The 22589-nt window shown below is 40.6% G+C and overlaps 1 protein-coding gene across 1 annotated transcript in view; it reads right to left on the bottom strand.

The window, feature by feature from the left end:
- Positions 1-15473: 15473 nt before the first annotated feature.
- The window catches only part of LOC129344958 (centrosomal protein of 135 kDa-like), a 30003-nt gene continuing 22887 nt past the window's right edge, over positions 15474-22589 (bottom strand). Inside the window, exons 7-9 of the mRNA XM_055001888.1 lie at positions 19915-20073; positions 19203-19370; positions 15474-17913 (exon numbers count right to left, since the gene is read on the bottom strand). Coding sequence (XP_054857863.1) covers positions 17710-17913; positions 19203-19370; positions 19915-20073 — 531 coding nt within the window. The 3' untranslated portion in view covers positions 15474-17709. The remainder of the gene's footprint in view (positions 17914-19202; positions 19371-19914; positions 20074-22589) is intronic.

The raw sequence follows: 22589 nt of genomic DNA, 5'->3' as shown, positions 1-22589 counted from the left end.
GGGCTGAAATGGGCCCCAATGGCCAGAATAGAGCCGCTGCCAGGCAAGGGCATGCTCCCCTGTCCAGGAGTGGCCCGTTCCAGGCTGATTTGGGCACAATCCTGGCTGTTTGGGGCCCGTTTTGGCCCAAAGACCAGGATCGGGCCACTACCAGATGAGGGAGTACTCCCCTGCATGGCACCAGCCCATTCCAGGCTGTTTTGGGCCCAATGCAGGCCGTTTCATGCCCGATTCAGCCTGGATTGCCCCACCCTCTGAGCACAAGAGTGTTCCCTAGGTGGCTACGGCCTGCACAATGACATCACTTCTGGTAAATTTGCAATTTAGTAATACTTCTACAGTGATATGCTTTGCACATTTTAAATTAAAAGTAAACACAATTGTGTTTTCTTAGAATATAACAAAGAACACGTGTCAATCTTTATCTCGTCCCAGGACTGTCCCTAATTTAGGCTTTATTTTTCCTTTCGGCCAGTGCTTTGAGGTCATCGTCAAGTAGCTAAGGCAGAACAACCTGAAGATGAATCCAGACAAGATGGAAGTAATGCTGATTTATAAAGGCTTTTGCTTTGAAGGAACAGGATTCAGTAGCTTTGCATTTGCATCGCAAAGAATGAGTTTGAAGAATGCTTAAGGACACCTGAGAATGCTTAAGACACCCAGTCTGCCTGAGAAGCAGACTGGGGCAAAAGCCAAGAGTGCTTTCTATCAACTGCATCTGGTTTGCTGCCTCTCCCCTTTCTTAGTCCCAACTGACCTGGCTACGTTAATTCATCCATGCCTCTGTAACCTTGCAGTTGGACTACTGTAACATACTCTTTATGGCCTGAAGGATCCTCTCTCCCTGCATGCTTCCTGTGTGCCAATTATGGTCCTCTTGTGTTTGTTCCCCTGCTTAAAGCATCTCACTTGGTGTCTAATGGAGCCTGTTCCTTCTCTATAGCAGCTTCCACTTGTAGAAGAGGTTCCCTAAGGAGCTGAGGAGGGGCACTGTCCCTAGAAGATGTTATAAGGCCATTTTATTTGCTAGAGCTTTTAATGGAGTTCAAACTGCAGATGTGTTGTGGGGAAGTGAACACGATTTTTTTGTATATGATTTTGGTTTGGAATTGTATGCTACCATATGTCACATGGGAGGTACAAATGTGCCCCACTCAGAGTGATGAACAATATCAGCATTGTTATTATCCGCACAATACAGCTGGGGAGTTGGGGCTGAGAGGAATGGCTTACCCAAGGCAACCTGCTGAACTGACATACACTTTTAAATAAAGCATAAACAATAACATTACCAACAAACATTCCCAACAACTTTTTCTTTTCTTTACAAGAGTAAATCAGCTGGTAGAGAGGAAAAAGGAGTTTGCAGCAGAAAAGTAGTGCAAGTGTGTGCACGCACCTCATCTTTTCCCTGCATGTCATTTCTCAGCATAAAATATTTTAAGAGACTTTCCCCATGTGGATTCAAGTAAGTGTTTTCCTATGGGGATTCATATACATGCTTCTTTCACACCATTGTTTCATCCATTTCTAATTTTCCACTCCAGAAGTTGTTTTCCTAAGGAAACTCACTACAAAAGCGACGAAAGTACCTAGAAGCACTTAAAAATGTTCCAACTGTTTCGCTTTATCAGTTCCTCTGTTCTGGTACCTACCCCCCGGTAAATCACTGTCCCTATTTTTGCTTTTGGTGGATACTATTTAAAATCATTCTTAGTATAAGACACCAGGGCTTCTTTACACTTCATCTCCCTTCCCAGGGCATCTCTCCCTCTATACACAAGTAAGTCCATGAACACTGAAGACCCCAAAAAGGCAGAGACTGCCATTAATATGCACTGCAATTTGTGTGGCACATAGGCACATGGTTTACAAGAGGCAACCACCTTGCTGAAGCTAGCAAGTCTGTGTCTATTCAGTCTAGAAACATTTGTCTACTTCCATCAGGTCCATTAAATAGTGTAATTACTGTGAAGTGTTGAAAGTACTTACTTCTGTTATATTTATATTAAAAAACTCAGCAACCATTTTGGCTTTCAAAGCAACAGAGAACAGGCTATTGCAGTGTAACTGAATACTGCATATAGCAGAAATAGGGTCTGATTAGATGATATACATGGAACTGGCAGTGAGATAAACCACCAATCCTCTGTGGCCATTTTCTTCTACAGTAAGTGCGAAGGGTGGAAAGGCAGACCCTCCTGCCACCAGGCTCAGGAACCAATCTGCCCCTCTCCCGCCTTTGGAGATGAGTCCTGGTCACAAGTTTAATGTGATTTGGGTTGGGGTTTCCAACTTGCATTTAACATACCATGTCATCATCAGACTAGTAGAAGAACCTTTAGCAAGTGTAATAATGGCCAAGTGAGGGTGAGCTTTCAGCATGGATCCTAAATATAAAGAGAGGAGTTACCTGCGTGTCCCTATTTTTATCTATGAAATGTTAGATGGTATACAGTTTTGGTCTGTTTTAGACTGTGAGCCAGTGAAATAGGAAGTTGGCTTTTTTATAGTTGAAAATGGTTCCAATAAATTCTTAGACTATGACAGATTATAAGTGAGTAAGAATGAAAGTTCAAATAAAACCAGAACACGAGTCAATATTAGATCTTAAATAAAAAGAGAGCTGTAAATTTGATATAAAATTATTCCACCTCTTAAATAATAGATTTAGTGCTAATATTTATTATTTAATAAAAATATTTCAGCACTCATTTTGGTGATATACTTTCAAGCATAAAATTATGAAATGTGGCACTTCACAATTTCTAAATTAGTTTTCAGTATAGAAAGATAAATAAAGGTAAATTCAGCCTTATTATTTCTATTACTTGTTGCTTTTATGTGTATAGCAGCTAAGACAATTCTACAAGCCTGAATCTAAAATTGAAGATATAAAACAAAATGTCTTAAGACTTATGAAGCTTTTTCCTCCCCTTCATCTGAGACTGAGGAGAGGATTCAGTAATCATTAGAAGAACTACCACTTCCCACCTTGCACTATTAAAACAGCTGAAGATAGAAAATAGAAATAAAGTACTTCCTATGTTTTGGGAAGTTAATTTCAAACTTTAGAGTCACTATCCAAAAGAGGATCACACAAGCAGACTGATCATGGCTTGGGTTATTCTCTAAACTTACTAGAAGCGTTTATTCGGTGCTTTTTTTTTTTAAGGTGCCGGTACTCATCTACATAGTTGTACTTATTTCCATCAATACTCCCTCTCAAGATTGGTAACTCTCCCAAAAGGAGCTGGTACTCTGTACTGCTGAGTACCCCCTCCCCAAAGCCCTATGTTTATTTAATTATTTGAAACATTTCTGTGCAGCCTGTCCACCCAATATAGTGTGCCCAAGGCAGTGAATTTCAGAAGATTAACATGTCAACATTAAAAACAGAGTTTTCTCATAGATCCAGAGGAGTTAGCCGTGTTAGTCTGTAGTAGCAAAATCAAAAAGAGTCCAGTAGCACCTTTAAGACTAACCAATTTTATTATAGCATAAGCTTTCGAGAATCAAGTTCTCTTCGTCAGATGCCTGATCAAAACTGGGCAGATACAGAAGAGGAGGGGGAAAGAGAGAGAAAAAAGGGAGGGGGCATAAATCACAAGAAGGCAGAATGCAATTAGCATGGAGGCTATCAAAACATTCCTTTGCTTGGAAATGTAAACATTTCCTTTTGGTGTGCAGTCAGTTTGTAGCAGTGAAGGTATCCAATTCCTATGTAGTATAAGCCTTCGATGACCACAGCTCTCCCTGCCAGCTGCATCTGACAAAGAGAACTGTGGTCCCCGAAAGCCCACACCAGGCGTCACTGGGCTCCCCCAGATCACGCCTCTGTAAAGAGAATCTGTTACCTGTGGTAATGTGATAACCATTCATAGTCTCTATTCAGTCCCCGCTTGACAGAGTCAAATTTGCATATGAATTCCAATTCAGCAGCCTCCCGTTGGATTTTGTTTTTGAAAGGTTTCTGTTGAACCACAGCGACCTTTAAGTCTTTGGTGGAATGTCCTGGTAGATTGAAGTGTTCTCCCACTGGTTTCTGGACGTTTCCATTTCTAATGTCAGATTTGTGTCCATTTATTCTTTTGCGTAGAGGTTGGCTGGTTTGTCCAATGTACAGAGCAGAGGGACATTGTTGGCACATGAGGGCATATATCAGAAACCTTTCAAAAACAAAATCCAACGGGAGGCTGCTGAATTGGAATTCATATGCAAATTTGACTCTGTCAAGCGGGGACTGAATAGAGACTATGAATGGTTATCACATTACCACAGGTAACAGATTCTCTTTACAGAGGCGTGATCTGGGGGAGCCCAGTGACGCCTGGTGTGGGCTTTCGGGGACCACAGTTCTCTTTGTCAGATGCAGCTGGCAGGGAGAGCTGTGGTCATCGAAGGCTTATACTACATAGGAATTGGATACCTTCACTGCTACAAACTGACTGCACACCAAAAGGAAATGTTTACATTTCCAAGCAAAGGAATGTTTTGATAGCCTCCATGCTAATTGCATTCTGCCTTCTTGTGATTTATGCCCCCTCCCTTTTTTCTCTCTCTTTCCCCCTCCTCTTCTGTATCTGCCCAGTTTTGATCAGGCATCTGACGAAGAGAACTTGATTCTCGAAAGCTTATGCTATAATAAAATTGGTTAGTCTTAAAAGAGTTTTCTCAGGTTGCCACCCATCTAACATTAGATGGCAGAGGCACCCGAAGCAGGGCCTCCAAAGATGACTGCAGTGGTTGGCTGGGCTTTAAAAGTCAGCAGCAGCACCTTGACTGGGGCCAGAAGCAAACTGGGAGCCTATAATGAACATTGGAGAGAAATGGACTGTACAACCCACTTTAGACACTATTCTGGCTGCAGCATTCAATACATAATTTCTTTTATAAAACAGAAGATTTGGGGTGGCCCAAAGTTTAACTGAAAAGGAGAGCTACTCAACTCTGAAAAGATCTGAAAATAAAAACAAAAAACTTAGGCTTACCACCAACCTCCTGACCCTTTTAGTATAACTGACTGAAGGTGGTAGCTGGCTAGATTATCTGCACAACGCATAGTCTAAGCAGAGCTGGCCAGAGCCACTTCTATTGTCCACTCCCAACATAGCTTGTGCAAGAATTCATCTAGTGCTACAAATTTCGACCTATGATCTTTTTTGGACACCAAGCCTCTGCAACTGTCCTAAATTGTGTACATATTTTGTTTCCTTTACCCTTATTTTAAGGGGAATGCTATACCTAACCTCCAGTACAGTGTTTCTATTTAAAATCTGTCAAGAGAAAAAAAGAATATTCTCTGAAAATAGAACACTGAATTTGTTCAATACCCAGATTCTTTGAATACTTTGGCTTCTAAACACGCTGCTAGGCAACAAGCAGTCCTGATCCCAAATCATGCCATCTGTGGATATATTTACTGCCTTGACCAGGTCTTAATTTTAAAAAAATCACCAAAGACAGATATATCACCAATTTACATATTATTACAGCATTAATAAATCTACATCCATATAAGAAAACAAAGAATAAATTATACTTTTAATGTGGCATAAGGATTTCCTTATAAGATTGACATAATTTTGCTGAAGCACAAAAAAAGCCTCTTTTCTGACATTATTCTAATGTTTCTAACAAGCATAAACTCAGTTTCCTGCTGACTAGACAATGGTCAACTTAAACTAAAAAATGAGCCTAATGCTTAAATTTTGGGTCCCTATAAACTGAGCAATAAACCAGAAAATGAGGAATATCCTAAGCTATTTCAGCCTGACAAATACTTTACTTCTAGACGCAGGGAACACTCCCATTATCAGTCTTCCAAAATTACAGAGGATATACTATGTATACAGTAAGCATTTATTCTACTTTAGCAGATATTTAAGTACATTTGGTAAATAGGTCTCATATCCATGATTAAATTTTATCACCTGGAACTAAGGAAACTGACCTTGTCAGCCCTACAGAGCCAGATCATAGTCAATATATACTTTATTCTTGATTTCCAGTTTAGTAACTCTTAACAGTTGAACTGGACAAACAGGTTTAAGAATTCCTATATGTCTGAAGTGGCTGTTTTCTCTGATCACATTGTTCTCGGTATCCAAAAAAAAAGTCTTTGAAAGTGTTTTGTTGGTAACCTTTCTCATCTATGCATGCTAATTTAAACAGTTTAGTATATATTAATGGGAACTCACCTCATCTGGTAACATGCTAGTTTCAGATATCTCTGCTGGGCCCCAGATCTCAAGCTGTTATTTTGACTTTTCTATTTTAAAAAAGCCCTAGGCCATAAATAAAAAAGCAAATAAACAAAATTACAATTCTATACTTAATTTCCAAGCAAAATCTGGGAATGTATTTTGTTGTTCTTGGGTGTTTCAGCACTGGTTATTTGCTTCAAGTACGATGCTGTTGCAAAGTGGTTTCTCCCCGCTCTCTCCCGACAGCATCACGGTGCATTTATGCATCTCCGAAGGTTTTCTTGGCTTTTCTCAGATCTTTCTCAAACCTGCTTTGCTCTAAACTTTTGAAAAAGATCGTAGCAAAGCCTAGGTGGCTGATATGTGAGTGGACCACTGGATACTCATCGTGAGGAGTCCTCCTCCTCTGAGGAAAGGAGGAGATCTTGATGGGTGATTCCCACCCTCTGTTCTGGGAGGCAGGAACAAATCTTCATACTTCCTGTCATCCTGGGGGGTGTCACCCTGTTTCTCAGTTCCAGCGACTCCCCAAGCAGATAACACGCTATAACTAAACTATAACAAAGTTCCAATAGGTGATAACAAGAGAAAAATAAGTGATATCAAGAATAACAACAGGACAGGAAGTGAAATCTAAGAATATGGAAGAAGGTGGAAGAGAGATGTCTTCAGGAGAGATATCTCCTTTTCTCAGAGAAGAAGGACCCCTCACTGTATCTGATAGTCCATTCTCCCTCCAAGGCAGAGGACATCTTGATGGGACCTTCCATAGCAGTGTCCTTATTTACTGCATGGGGCATTGCTTGTAATATATGCTGCAGCACTGTTCTGCTGAAAGCTTCACCTGTTGAGCTTATAGCATCGAATAAAGGTTGAAATGATGGTGGCTGCCCTTCAGACTTCTTCAACTGTGGCATATCTAGTGAAGGCTGCATTAGTTGTGGTGCTCCAAACTAAATGGGCTGTAATCCTGGTTGGTATGTTTAGCTTCTGAGCTTTGTATGCCTCTATAATACATGCCTTGAATGTGTTACTGATGGCTGGTTTTGACATTTTTAATCTCTTGTTCGGTGCAGAGATGGATATAAACAAGGAGTTGGTTTTCCTAATATGTTCTCTTCTGCATATAAACGTCTTCAGTGCACGTCTCACGTCAAGGGTGTGTCACATCCTTTCCTTAGGATGGAAGGAATTTGGACAGAAGGATGGCAAATCGATTTCCTAGGATCAGTGGAACAAGGAATTCACTTTCAGTGTGAATGTGGGATCCATCCTCAAGACCACTTTAACCTTATGAAACTCACACAACTCAGGGCTAACCAAGAGGGCCTCGATTTCAGAAATTCTTCTTGCTGATGTGACTGCAGTCAGGATGGAATAAGGCTCTCATCCTCAATCGCTTGACAGGAACCTCTCTGACAGGCTCGAAGGGAGGCCTGGTTAGGGCGGATAGAACAGTGGAAACCTGTGCAATCAAGGTGGGTCCTTTAAAGCTGCGCCCTTAAGAAAACAATGTATGTGTGGGTGTCTGGATATATTTACTCCCTGGAAAGGTGGTAGTACTGTTGCCAGGGCCACAACCTGTCATCTCAGAGTTAAATATAGCCACTCTGGATGTGGGTACCAGCCTGGGGTACCAGCCTGGGTGCTGTAGGCTGAGAGAAGAATTTGCTAACGCCACTTAATGAATTATAGCTTTGCACTTTGCACGTGAAAATCTTTTTGACTGGAGATTTGTAAGTATGAGGACTGTTTTTTTTAAAAAAGTATTTTTATAAACAAAGTATTTTAATAGGTGTAGGAAATTATAATGCAAGAATTGTATGTGATTTTACTTTACAGTAACTAATGAGAATTAACAGCAATCAAATTGGTAATTGTGAGTATGAATATCCTAAGGAATGTTTCAGGATTTCTGTATAATGATTGTGCAGTTTTCATGTATATTTCATGCTTGTATCTTATAGGAGTAACTGATTTGAGAAAGGGGAATCCGGAACGGGCACCTCTTGCTGGCGATCCCGTCAGCAGATACATCTCTTGATTTTTCCTAGTGGCATGTGCAATAATATTATTGAATATTTGAATATCTGAATGAAATTTATATATGCATGTATGGAGCACACTGTTGCTGTACTTTGCGCTTTTGAATGATAGCAGTTACATCTTTTGAATTTTCCTAGTGGCATGTGCAATAATATGGTTGGATATAAGGAATTATTGAATATTTGAATATCTGAATGAAATTAACATATGCATGTATGGAACACACTGTTGCTGTAATTTGCACTCTTGAATGATATTTAAAAGTTCTTTTGAATTGAATTTGAGAACTCCACATATTTACTTTAGTTAGTTGGGCATGGTTATTCGCATAGTTGCTGGGTGCAATGTGGGTGCAAGTCTGGCAATATTGGTAGTGCTAGTGGTGGACGTGTTGCTAGTTATTGCAGGGCACAGAACCACAGTCATCGGGGCCAGTTAGGAGCAACTACTATTATGTCTGCTTTTTGATCTTCTTGTTTAATTTGGGGAGAAGTAGTACGGGGGGGGGGGGTAGGCGAATAGGAGATCATCTGGCTTTTGTGACATCAGTTCGTTGGTTGCTTTGGCCTCTGGACGGTGGAATCTGGTGAAGAACCTGTTCAGTTGGTGGTTGGTCGAGGTCACAAACAGATCGATCTGGGGAAGTCCTAGGTGAGACGTGATGAATCGGAACAGGTCTTTCTTTAAAAACCGTTCGCCTTCCTGGATGGTTTGTTGCCATAGTTGCACAATATAACTCTAGCAGGTAACTAGAAAAGCAGTGGTAATTTGTTTTAAAAATGTATTGACTTCAAATATTAGTTTAAGCAGCAGGAAATAAGTATAATACGCCTATGCATTGCTTGTAAAAGAAATAAATTGTGCATTTGGCTTCAGCACACAATGCTGGGGGCTGCATTTCAGCTTAAATGCTTAAAGGAATGTGAAAGCATTCAGCAACTCCCATTATTGAGCAGGTCTTCAGAAATTACAGGAGCTCTCTGTTTCCTCCCAAAGTTTCTTTCTTTTTCTTATGTTCTTTGTGGTATTTAAATTGTCATGAGGCCTGAATAAATTAGATGCATACATTGATAAAAGAGAGGTTGTATATGTTATGGAGAAAAATAGGAATGTGGAACTAGTAGCAAGAGAGGAACATATGTCAGATGGCTCAGCACGTGCTTTGACGTATTTGAGTTCTACGGATCTTCCACACACAACCAGAACTTCTCAAGAGTTTTTGAAACATTTATAACATGCATATTAAAAAACCTGATTAATCTTTGTGATTTGCATTTTGTTAGTGGGTTGAATCCAACATCTGTTAGATATGGTTCCCTTCTTCTAAGTAGAGAGAAGGAAGTCAGTGACTTCAGCATACTGTCTATTGTACCCTGGGTTTAAGATTACTTCTTTGAAAGTACACAGTAAGGTGAAGGGAGGTTCTGCCATACCTTTTGACCAATTAAGCAGCAGTCCTACATGGATTTAGTAATGTGTTAATAGTAAAGTGATGAAAACCACTGTAGCATATAGAAAGAGTTTGGATGATGGATTCTAGGTTCAAATCCATGCTCAGTTATTAGGAGGCCTTGAACAGGTTACTTTTTCTCCTCCTGTGATGTTTCTGTTTTGCTTCTGTTTCAGAGACCTACACCTGCAGTTCAGAGCCCTCCCATTTAGACTCTCCATAGCACCCAGGGTCTTCACAAAAATTCTGATTCACCCAATTGCAGAATTAAGAATAGAAGAAATTCATGTTTACTCATATTTGGATGACCTGCTAATCAGATTGTTGGGTAATAATTGTCTGGAGCTTAGACGATAATGGTGTGAGTTTTCTTTAAATGCCTATAAAACAATGGGACAGGGATACGTTAGAAGACATTGGGGCTGATGAGCTACAGCAGAACCATGCCCCATAGTGAAGACTAAGGTATTAAGAATGGTGTGTACACGTGCAAAAGGTCAAAATGATATTTTGTATACTGTAAATCACTTTGAAGATTCTATAATAGAAAAGCCGGATATGAATATTTACTCTATTTATATTGGAATTATAGGATCATTTTTCAAGGAAATCAAAGGTATTAAGGACACAGAGGTTAAGTTATTGATGATGGATCAAGAAGCGTAGCTATTTATATTGATTAAAACAAACCAAGGATAAAAACTGGAACCACATCAAGACCATACATGTTGTTGTTGATGAACTTATCCTAACGTGTATATAATCCAGTGTTGTAGGACTGGATAATAAATGACTTGAGCACTGTTTGTCTTTTAAGAGGATCAGGCAAACTGAGTGAAATTGTGCATTCCCCAACAGCCAGAGAGATTGCAGTGTAGACAGTCCCAGTTTAATCACATCTCCTTAATATACCATGCCCAGCTTCAATGGACTTTCATTTACTTAGGTTTTTTTACTCTACTGTAAGGCAAAGAACTGAATGCTAGGATAATAGAATGAAAGCATCTTTCCCTTCTGTTTTTTTTATTTAAGGCACTGATGAGAGATATAGCTTTGCAAACTGCAAGCATACCAATGGTCTAAGTCTCAAAGAAAATGGACACATTAGAAAATGCAACACAGATGAATGTGCTGCATTGATCTGGGTTTGAAAGGGTGAATTTACAACTGGACTTGCCGGCAGAGCTCAATTTTTCAGAGGGTGGAAGACAGTCTACAACAAATTGATCCTACTTTCAGTTCTCAAACAACTCAACTTTAATTATGGTATTTGTATCTTTGTTAGTGCAGCTCAAACTCATAACAAACACAGCTTAAAGAAACAAGAGAAACAGAATATAAAATTCTCATATTAACTGGCAATGGGAGGGCAGAATTCTCTTCCTGTTCAATGCTATTTTTAAGCTAAAAACCAGCACCATAAATTAACCCATAGGCAAATAGGTAACCAGCGCAGCTACTAGAGATGACAGGAACATGAATTAGCACAGCTAGGCTAACATCAAAGTATTCAACATGGGGCTGCCCTTGAAGACATTTCTGTTCTGCCACGGCTCAATAATAACCTAGCTCAAAAAAGAAGATCTGTTACAGGTCTATGTTCAAAGACATCCCTCTCTTGACAGAGACAATTGCCTTCAACAGCCTCCTTCAAAGTTTGTCCATGTCTGAATTGGAAGAATTCAGTTTCCTATAATTTTATTGATGAAGATCATTTGCTAGGACAGTGAAGGAGACCAATGTGAATAAATTCCATTATGCTGCCCCCTTTATAATTACTAAAATAAGTTAAGAATTGTATTCATTTATTAATCAACGTCCCCAACACATTATATAAAAAAGGTTGCCTGTTGAACTGCCTGCTTTCTCAGTGGGTGCCAAATAGTATTAACAAATTTCCTCGCCCCCCCAGACTTTTAAATAACACAATAATAATTAAATGACCTATTACAGGCTCTACATAATAGTACCCGGTGTAGACTGCACAGTAGCAACACTGGCACTACATGCATTCTGGGGTAATCTCTCCAAGTAAGGTTTAACCATTATGGAATTTTGCTAACTCTTTACATAGAGAAGAACTGGGAGTGCTAGCTTTTGACTATCATTTGGACCCAAAATTAATAATTAAATACCACATGAAGCGTGACGAGAGTTTACATATAGATCTAATCAAACACCACTCAGCCTCACATCAGTCCTCCTGCATGAAAAAGAAATGACAGAGCATTTATACATTAATCTGCCAGCATATCTGGCTTTGCATAAAGCAGTCAATATGGGTGAGAATGAAGAAAATGGCTTTTTGAGCTGGCAGGTCTGATGAACTGAAAAAGCATGGTTGCTAAGGAGGTTAACAGCACAATCTTATGGAGATTTACGCCAGTCTAAGTACGATTTCAATGGCTGTAGACTGGAGTAATTGTTACCGTAAATGGTTTGCATCATTATATTTTTACAGTTTCTACCAGCTGACATGGAATGCCTTAATTTTGTATCACAGCTTGCAGACCATCAAATAACTGTAACTGCTGATGGTAGCAAGTTTGTACTATAGAACCTTGCTTACACCTAGTCACTACTAGTTACAAAAAGGCTTACAGCTATTAAAAGGAACACTACAATTTCTCAGATAATCTTCTAAAATGTTCCTTAGAATTCTAATACAGGGCCATACAAACTGTAGCTCAGCCCGGAAAAATAGGTGTCTGCTTAACACTAATGTGGTTTTTGCATCCTGGGGCAAGTATATTCAGTACTGGACCATGCTGTGAAGCAAGTTCAATAGGTTAAGGACTATGGTATTGCCTAAGCTTTCCTAAATATGACTATTATCATTGTTGATGAATGAAGTAGATTTTTCCCCATTTTACATAAAGTCACCCCACCCCACACACACACCAGTAATAGTATTTGCAGACTGTTTTGCTTGTCCCCTAAGCTTAATGCCAGCTTACACTTTGGAAGTATACGCTGAATATATGCCACTTCTGTTTCTGTGTGTACACATGCAACTGTGACTTCTAACTGACAATATGACAACATAATGAGACAAATGGGCAGCTGATTTAGTCAAGAAGGTGCACCCCGCCAGTATTCAATTCTTCCCAATATGCATGTGTACATCATATAGTCAATTACTATGCACTTTTACTGGGAAGGAAAGGCGTAAGCAGGCACAAAGAGAAAAATCTATTTGGGAAGTAAATGTGCATGTGAACTAGACTTGGGCCAGGTTACAAGAACAGTGAATTTTAAATCCCCCACCATACCGCTAATTCCTCTATCTCCGATACAGATGGGCACTCCAGTTTTTCCTAGTCACATATTTTCCATGTCTCAAAGTCTCACACAGTGTACTGGGATTAACTCCCAGGTAAGCACACACAGGAATGCAGCCTTCATCTGCAGCATGCAAAACACTGCCAAGTTATATTGAAAATTATTTCTAAATTAAGACCAGTCATTAACAAATACAGCAATTTTAAAAAAACTTATCTTGCATTGTTTTTAAGGACTAGTGTGTAACTTTCATTTTTAGGTTACAAGAAACTTAAAAGTAGATACACTGGTAGGATTTATGTATGTATGTATGTATGTACGTATGTATGTACGTATGTCATTTATAGTCTGCCTTTCTCACCGAGACTGACGGATTACGTAGTGTGAGATTAGTACAATCAGTAGCAAGGATGTTTCCATAAACTATGTCATAAGATTTTACAAAGACATAGCATTAGCAAGGATCCAATACAGAGTTGAAAAATTGCTGAAACAGAACATAATCAATTCTAGGACTGACATTAGACAACATGAAGCACTTAGCATATAGGAGTACATATTCAAAGCAACCGATAATATGCAAGGCAACATAGTGGTGAAGTCCTGGGTTCTGGAAAAGTGTCATGTTTAGAGTATGATATAGATGGATCTTTCTGCCCTGTTACCTGAAACAGATATATCAGCAAAGTCGTCCCATCGTATGTTTTTAGCTGTGGCATACAAGAGTATTTTTTTTCATTTGAAAATGGAGGGCAATATGGGTCCCTCTATGACTGGCTGGGCCTAGAAACTCAGTGCTAGGCATGCAAATGACGGTCACAAGAGGAGGATTATAGTTTCCACTGTGAGGACAGAGGTCATTAAAAAGCAAATGCTGCATGGAAAAGCTCTAATTTAACTAGACATTCTTCCGTTAATTACAAAGTTATTTTAATGCTTACCCATCTCAGGCTGAGCCTGATAAAAACATGAAATCTGTAATAAATCTGAGGCATACACAGAAATAACAAATGGAGAAAGCAATGAGTGATTAAAGCCAAAATTGACAATCAAGAACAAGGGAATGTTTTTTAGGAGCCATTACGACAGTTTATTTGCTCGGCATCGGACAAGCCTGTTATACAGCAATCCAGGCAAAGCTCTAGAGAGATATTACAGCAGAAACCCAAGTATAAAGATGGTTTTATACCAAGCAGATGAGCATATCATTAATGGAATTAAACCTCACAAAGTATTTTGAGAGCTATTACATCCCCAACAGCCTTTAACAGACAACCCATTTATTACTTTCCCTACATTACGCACACAGATTCAACAAATTAAGTTCTTTTACAAAAGAGTCAGGTAAATATTTCCATTGCTGTCATCTCAAGAAAAGAATAGATACAATGCTAGTGAAAAAAGCCAGTTGTTCTTTGGGGAGAGTTAGCGTTTGGGGAGTGATAGGATATTTTATAGCATATTACTAGCATTATAACAATTCCATACACAATGCAACGCAAATAAATGAGGGGAAGAAATTACGATAGACAACTATTTACTGGCTGAAGAGAGTTGAATCTTAACAGTAACTGGGATAGCAGTTTCAGAAAAGTAAGATGCCTCTCCTACAAAACGATGTTTAATATTTAACATGTAATTTGTCAAGTACGATCAGTGGATGGACTGTTCGGTTCTTGTGATTTCAGATCTCAGCTGGGCAATACATAACAGATTGAACATTATACATCCACAAACACTCTTCTGCAAAAACACAACACACCCCGAGACGCTTCTGAGTTTGACCTGTCCATTTTTGCCACGGGGTGCCGGCCGGGGAGAGAGGCCCTTCCAAGAATTTCTCTCCTCATTATAATCCAGGAAGGCAAGACAGGCAGGGCAGAAACGCCAAATGCCCTCTTGCCTCCCCATGAAGAACGGCCGGAAGAGAAAGAGGGTCGACCCGCCACAGCCACCTCCTAACTGATCGGGAAAAGTTACTGAAGTGCCGAGAACGGGAGACTTCTTCGAGCTCAGGACTCACCTTGAGCCTGCGCCTCCATTGTCCCTCCAGGGCCCGTTGGGATCCGCTTGTCCGACACGGCACCGACCAGCCCGCTGCGCCAGAAAGGCTCGCTCTGGATGGGCAGCCACACGCTGCCGAAGCGCTCCCCGCCGCCAGCAACTGTTGCTTCGCCTAATCTCCCCCGGCGCACTTGCTCGCCCGCCCGCCCTCACCCGCCTTTCCTTTCGCACTTGGACGGCAGCTGCAAAATAGCGCCACCTGCTGGTCTGCTTTCCGCGCAGCACGCTCTCGTTCTCTTTCCCAGCGCGGAAGGACGTTCTCGGCACGGAACACAGCGGTAAACGGACTTGGAACGGGGTTCAAAATGCCTGGGCCACCCAGGGTGCCATGGGTAGCAGTAAAAGCCCAATCAAGCATCTATTGTTTATTCTTAGGAGATCACAGAGGAAGAAATGTGACTAGAGACTTTATTGATTTATTGACGTCATTTATAGGCCACCTTTCTCACTGAGACTCAAAGCGAATTACACAGTACAGTCAGTTGCAAGGACATTTCAATAAGCAAAGATTTAAAACCAGCAGAAATCCAATACACAGAGTTGTTGGGACCTAAGAAAAGTGTGATAAAATAAGTGTTTCTCTCAAAGAGCAGGGAGTCCCATCCGCCTCTTCTTGCATGGCAGAAATGTGCACGAGAATGCTAGTGTCACATGCAGGTCGATTTTACTAGCGCACGCAAAGTATTTTGTGCTTATTAAAATGTGTCAAATGTTCCGCAGAGGACTAGACTGTTCCTGCACTTAAAAGCTGCTGCATTAACAGACCTCTATAATGATTCACGTGAGCAGCACAACATTCAAAATGGAAGACTGCAGTGCCTAAGCCATCACTAGATGCAGGGCGTTGTCCCTAGTCCTAGAAGTAGCCACTGCCATCTCTCCTGATACTTATTTATACATGGGGAAATAATCAAAAAAATCGGACAGAACATCAGTACCGGCTCTGACCTAATCTCAGTGTAGGCTGAAAGAATTCAAACTCTGGAGTGTTTGGAAACTTCACATAGTCCAAATGCTTGTGTCTTAGTGAGAGTTGGTCATTTTTTTAAAAAAGGATAATGTGCTAAGTAGGGTTGCCAGCTTCCAGGTGGGGCCTTGAGATCTGGAATTAACGACTGATCTCCAGACAACAGAGTTGAGTCCCCCTGGATAAAATTACTGCTTTGGAGGGTAGACTGTATGGCAGTCCTGCTAAGGTCCAACCCCAAACCGCACCCTCCCCAGGATCCACCCTCCAGATCTCCAGGAATTTCCCAGCCTGGATCTGACATCCCTAACAATCACCAGGTTGTGACTGGAATTTCAACTGATCTCCAGGCCATAGAGATCAGTTCTCCTGGAGAAAATGGATGCTTTGGAGGGATGACTCTATGGCATTATACCCTGCTGAGGTCCCTTCCCAACCCCTGCCCCCTCCAGGCTCTATGCCAAGGCTTACCAGTTGTCTGCTAGTGGAAGGCAATATCCTGGGGTTTGCCTGGTTGTGATAGGTGGGAAGTGGCAAACCTCCCAGTGATTGCCTGCCACTAGCAGGCACCGCAGGAAAGCACGCACCAGGCACCTGCCCAACAGGGAGTGACAATGTCACTTTCTGAAGTGACGTCATCGTGCCTGCTGCAGGTGTGTTCCTGCACTGGAGCCTAGAATTAGCCCTCTGCGAAACAAAGGAGCATGTCCATGGCCTTCTGGGAAGTGATGTCATCACACCCTTCGAAGAGTGCACGCCTTGCATGCAGACTTTAAAGGGTAAATCCTGAGTCCCTGACCTCCTGCCAGGAGGGTAAAGGGGGGGGGAGTCCCACACCGTGATGGGATGTCATTGGTTACAATCCAACATTGCCAGTTTTTAAAAATTTAATTTTCCTCATGCTTGTCTCTTTCCTTATTTTATAACACCTTTTGATCTCTATCACAGCAGTTAGAAGTGTTTCACCCCTATATTCATTTAGCACACTAATATGCTGCCTTTCCATTTAAAAAGAATGCTGTTATATGCACTTCCATTCTGTCCAGTGTAAGAATTTTTACAATAAGTTTCATGTCAGTTCTCATTGCATTTATCTTCAAATCAAGCATTTCCAATGTGAGTGATATATGACTTTGTGTTTGCATGTTTCATTCACTAAGCTTGGAAATTAACAGAGCTATGCATAATTATTCCAGCCTACTGAAAGTTAGGTAGAAATGTTTCATAAGTACACAACTAAAATCAGTGGGCTCAAATTGGAATAACTCTTAATAGGATTGCACTATAATTCACTTACTACATTTATAGCCTGTCATTTGGCTAAAGGTGCTCTCAAAACAGCTAAAATTTTAAAAAGTAAAATACGTTAAAAGGATAAAACCATCCTCAGTTATAAGCACATTCTCAGCCCTTGTCCAAGTTTGAATTAAACATTTTCTTATAAACTGGTTCTGAAGATAATACAGACTAAGCAACATTGACTATGATTTACCTAACAAATTCTCATCATTGTTTTAATTACAATGTCCACTTTAGTGTAAATAAATTTTAGTTCCAAGAATGGACTTGGGGGAAAAAAACTGACGAAATTCCAACAATAATTCTTCAAGTTCCATTATATCATATGAATTTTAGTTCATCAGTGTTTAAGTTACTTTGTTCGTCAGGAAGTAATGCCCATCTAGGTCATCAGATTAGTATTGCCCTGTATTCGCTACAACATCTGTAATCGACTTGTTGAGGTTCTTCATGGAATTTGCCATTTTGGAGATTTGCTCCCATTTTTTTGATTCAAGAGACTGATGCAGCACATGCTTTGTTTTTAATGCTGAAATTGCTTCATCCAGCTGCAGCATCCTTGTGGATGCCTGCAGGAAACTAGTTTCTTTCCCAGCAAGCTAAAAGACAAAAATCATGAAGTAGAAATTATTACATATTCAGCTGGAAGCTTGATTTGATTTTTAAATCAAGGCCAAAATCCTATACATCCTATACATGGGTGTACGGGCTGCTGTTGATTTTGCCGATGTGCAGGGTGGCACCTGCAGGAGACCCTATTTGGAAAAGCAAAGCTGCTGTGGAGGAGCATACGGAGGGAGGCGGTTCTGTAGATATGCTGTACCAAAGCCATGAAGAGCTTTGTAAGTAATAACCAACACCTTGAACTGAGCACGATAACTAATGGGTAGCCAATAGAGTGGCTGCAGGATGGCAGTGATGTTCATGCTCCTGCTCGCTCCTGATAACAGTCGAGCTGCAGTGTTTTGCACCAACTGGAGTCTCCTAGTTAGGTTAGATGGGAGACCTGTGTAGAGTGCATTACAATAGTCAAGTCTTGATGTTACCATAGCATGGATCCAGGTGGGCAGGTCAACTATGTTGAGGTAAGAAGCCATTTTCCAGGCCGAGGAGAGGTTGCAGAAACCATTTTTTGAGGCTGCCTTAACTTCTTTTTCTAGTAATAGTGCTGGATAAGTATAATCTCTAGGCTCTTAACCAAGTCTGCAAGGGTCAGAACTCCATCGAAAGTGGGGAGTACAATGACCTTCAGGATCTCTGCCTTCCCAACAAGCATCACTTCTGTCTTGTCTTGGTTTAATTTCAATTTGTTCGTTTTCAGCCATTTTACCACAATGATCCAAAATTTCTACTGAATCTTGTGGGGACCAGGATAACGAGATATAGGCTGTTTCCTCACAGTCTAAAAATAGCATGATACTCATGGAAGGCTGTTGGCTTCCTCACGCGATTTTTGACACCACCCCTTTACAAAACGCCACAAATCATATTTTTAGACCATGAGGAAATGGCCATAGAGTTGGGTGTCATCTGCATATTGCAGGAGTTCTCCTAAAGGTTGAGGTTGAATAACATGGGAGATAAGAACCCCAGAAGAACCCCTGCAGAACCCCAGAAGATAGCTCCCAATCTGGAGACAGCTGATCTCCGACAGCAACCCTTTGAGTATGTTCCATGAGGAACGATTTAAACCAGTCCAAGGCACATCTTTTGATGCCCACTTCTATCTCTAGAAGCCTAAACATGATGGCATAGTCTACTGCAGACAGATCCAGGAGGAGTATCTATACATGACAATGATCTCTTAAGAACATTATTTCAGTTCAGCCCTAGTATATCTTTACTTGCAGTACCCTAATGGTAACATAGAGATGGGACAGAAGAGTACCTTGTTCTCCAGGGCAACTATAAGATCAACCAACAAAGCTTTATCTCTTTTTAGCTCAAGATTATTCTGCTCTTCTTTGTACAGCATAGCTCTTATTTCAGCTACTAGGCTGCTCATTGTTGCAGTACTTAAATCGAGAGATGTACTTCTGTATTCCAAAACACTAATCTGTGATGAAAACATAAAGCCCATATAAATCAAGATCAAAGTTACACCTCCCATGAAAAAACACTTCAGAACGTATGCGACACAGGCCTTTTTTGCATGGCTGGTTTTTGCTGCATTTAGCTCCATAATGGAATTTGGTTTTCTTCCAAATTCCACATAATTCCCTTCAGATTTCAATATGGCATTTCAATGGTTCAATTCTGTGTTTTCTCGACTCAGAAAAAATGCAGGCAGGGGGAATTGTACAGAACTCAGAAGAAAACCCTAAGCGGGCATGGAGCCAAATGCAGTAAAAACCACCCATACAAAAAAGGCCCATGACAGAAACAAAAGCATGTGTATGTGTGTATGAGAGAGGGAGACAGAGAGAGACAGAGAGAGATGCAGGATTTGGCCCATTAGTCTATAGTCGTCTATGCACTTTCACTGAAACAGAGAACTGGGCAGTTGGGAAACAGAACAGTGGACTAAGTTGCAATTATTGGGCAAAATCCAGAGAAAACTAGGTATCCCCAGAAAACATTAGTCAGTGCAGTCATCCAACCTGTTCCTTAAGTTTCTGGAAGGTTTTCTTTTCCTGTTCCAGAAGTTCTTGGTGCCTTTTGATCTCTCGTTGCAGATGTTCCTGGTGGTCTTTCACAGTTAGGAAGTGAGCAACGCTAGCTGTGTGGGATGTATAGCTCTTTTCCTTGAGCGTTCTCTCCTGTAATAAGTCAAATAAACAAGTATGAAATTACATCTTATATCATTCTTGGAAACACAGCAATCCCTCCATGAGAATTAAAAATGTAACATTGAAGTAGTTTCAGCTGTGTAACTGGCATTTTTCTAAACTTGGGTTTCATAGGATGTTTTCACTTTTTTAGGTTGCATCCATACAAACTGTTTAGTTTGGGATGGACATTTTTCATTCATTCTTTTAAAACAGATAATCCATACAATGATACTGCCAACTAATTGCATTCTAGAATCCTAGTTATCCTCTTGCCTTTTATCAAACCTAATTTGTACTCATCTGTGACAGACAGAACTGGCTCCAGCTCCATCTGTCTTGACAGACAGCCAATGGGAACAGGCAGAATGCTGGGCCAATGAGAGTTAATGTCTGTTGAAGAGAAAGAAGTCTTTTGAGAGGCTGAAAGAAGGGTTTTGACTCTGCTGAGAGGCAGCAGAGATATTGCTAATTCCAAACCTGTACTGATACATTTAAACATTCTCTGTTTAACTCCGGTTTGTTTATTATTTTAAAATCCGTTCGCTCCTATGTTCCATCTTGTAAATAAAGTTTATTTTTGTTTTGTTTAACCCTGGCTAGCTTGAAATCATTGGCTGAGAGAAAATATCCCCCACACAGGCCTCAAACACATTAATCATGTTAAATGAGCCAAGTTTAAATTATGGCAGCATATAGGGAAAGTTATCTTCAGGTTCCCTTTTCCCCAATTGTCCTGGGCTATATCTTGGTGAGGGGAGGTACATGCAGGGAATGGGCTGTCTGTCTAGTAGAGCCTCTGGAAGAGGAGAGAGTGTGAGGATTTGCGTCAGGGATCTCTGTTATAGTGGAAGTTACAGGAGGTGCCATGTGGTGGACTCCCAGCCTTTACCTGCCTGGAAAGCCCCAAACTTGTGAAGGGAGTTTTGGGGTGGGTGGCAGCATGTGTAAGGCTTGTGAGGGGGTCATTGTCATACCATCTTTCTAAATTAACACAAAATTGCAATGTCAATTTATTCACTATTGGCTATGAAAGTACTAATGTAGTTCTAATGTAGTACTAAGTAGTTCTAAAGAAGCAAAATTAAAATGCAAAAAGACAAGCAGTATTTAATTTCTACCCTTTTCTAGAGGAACAAGGACTGATAATTAAATTGTGACCCAGGAATACCATGGTCTCTTTGAGTGAACAGGAAGCAACTAATTTAGCTGCAAGAAACATAAGAGCAAAATTCAAAAGGACAATTGGAGGGAGAAATAAAACAATTGCTGAACAGAATTTATTTTCAAGTAAACATATTGTCAGATCTTGCTGTTACTGATGGATATTGTTGGATTTTTATGAAGAAAACAGAGTTGCACTTACCTGTAACTGCTGTTCATCTAGGTCTTTGTGCAGGTACACATTAGGGACTGCACTTGTTCAGGCCAGCCACTTGGAACAGGATTTCTTAGCTTTTAGGCTATTCGGGAGGGGGGGGACGACCTCCCCTGCAAACCGCTCCAAGCCAGTTTTTCCTGCCTAAAATTGTGATATGGTGGTTGAGGTCAAACCCCTCCCCCCTTTCCCTCAGTTCTCCTGTGCCGCCACAAGACTCCATTGTTATATTCCAGAGAGCTGGGCAGGAGGGAGGGAATATGTGCCTGCAGGAAGACCTAGATGAACAGCAGTTACAGGCAAGTGCAACTCTGTTTTCGTCTACGGTCTTCAGTGCAGTCCCACATTGGGAGAATAGCAAGCTACTCACCAAGGAGGTGGGGTGATGCTCTCAAGCAAAGAGTGACTGTAGAACTGCCTGTCCCACTGCAGTTTCCCTTCAGGAATTGACATCTACTGCGTAGCGTTTCACGAAAGTCTCTTCCGACAACCATGTCGCCGCTTTGCAGATGCCTGCCAATGGCAGTCTTAGCAGGAATGCTGCTGAAGCTGCTTGTCCTCTCGTTGAGTGAACTTTCATGTTAAATGGGAATGGAACTTTGGCCACTTTATAACTTAGAAAACCCAAGGGGACACAAGGTCCTGAGAGACCTAAATGAATTTTTATAAATTTTTAATTTTTAAAGTTTTTAAAGTGCAAGTGCGAAAAGTGTAAACAAGGTCATTAAACATATCATATACATCAAAGAATCTCATCTATTCCTTATCATTCAAAAGTACCTCAAACTGTCAATTTCTCTAAATTGGTCAGTACCACAATTAATCCAAGTCCAATCCAAACCAATGCTTGTCAAAAGGTAAGTATCAAAGTTCATAGAAAAATTCATATCCATTTCTTATTCTTTCTTTAAGCAGAGGCCCATCAAGAAGAGTCCACAGGAAGAGGTGCTCCAGAGAAGTTAAAATAACCCGTTTTGCATCACTTCTTCACAAGCCAATCCTTTTAACTGCTGGTTCAATCCAATTCTCAACATGCATTGGTTTTGTGGATTACATGAGACCTGCTGCTTCTTTTCTTTTCTGCACTTTATAACTTAACCTGATGGCTGACACTACTCATCGGGAAATG

Source organism: Eublepharis macularius, chromosome 1, assembly GCF_028583425.1.
Source record: "Eublepharis macularius isolate TG4126 chromosome 1, MPM_Emac_v1.0, whole genome shotgun sequence".
NCBI lineage: Eukaryota > Metazoa > Chordata > Lepidosauria > Squamata > Eublepharidae > Eublepharis > Eublepharis macularius.
This window is presented reverse-complemented; position numbering and strand designations above follow the sequence as displayed.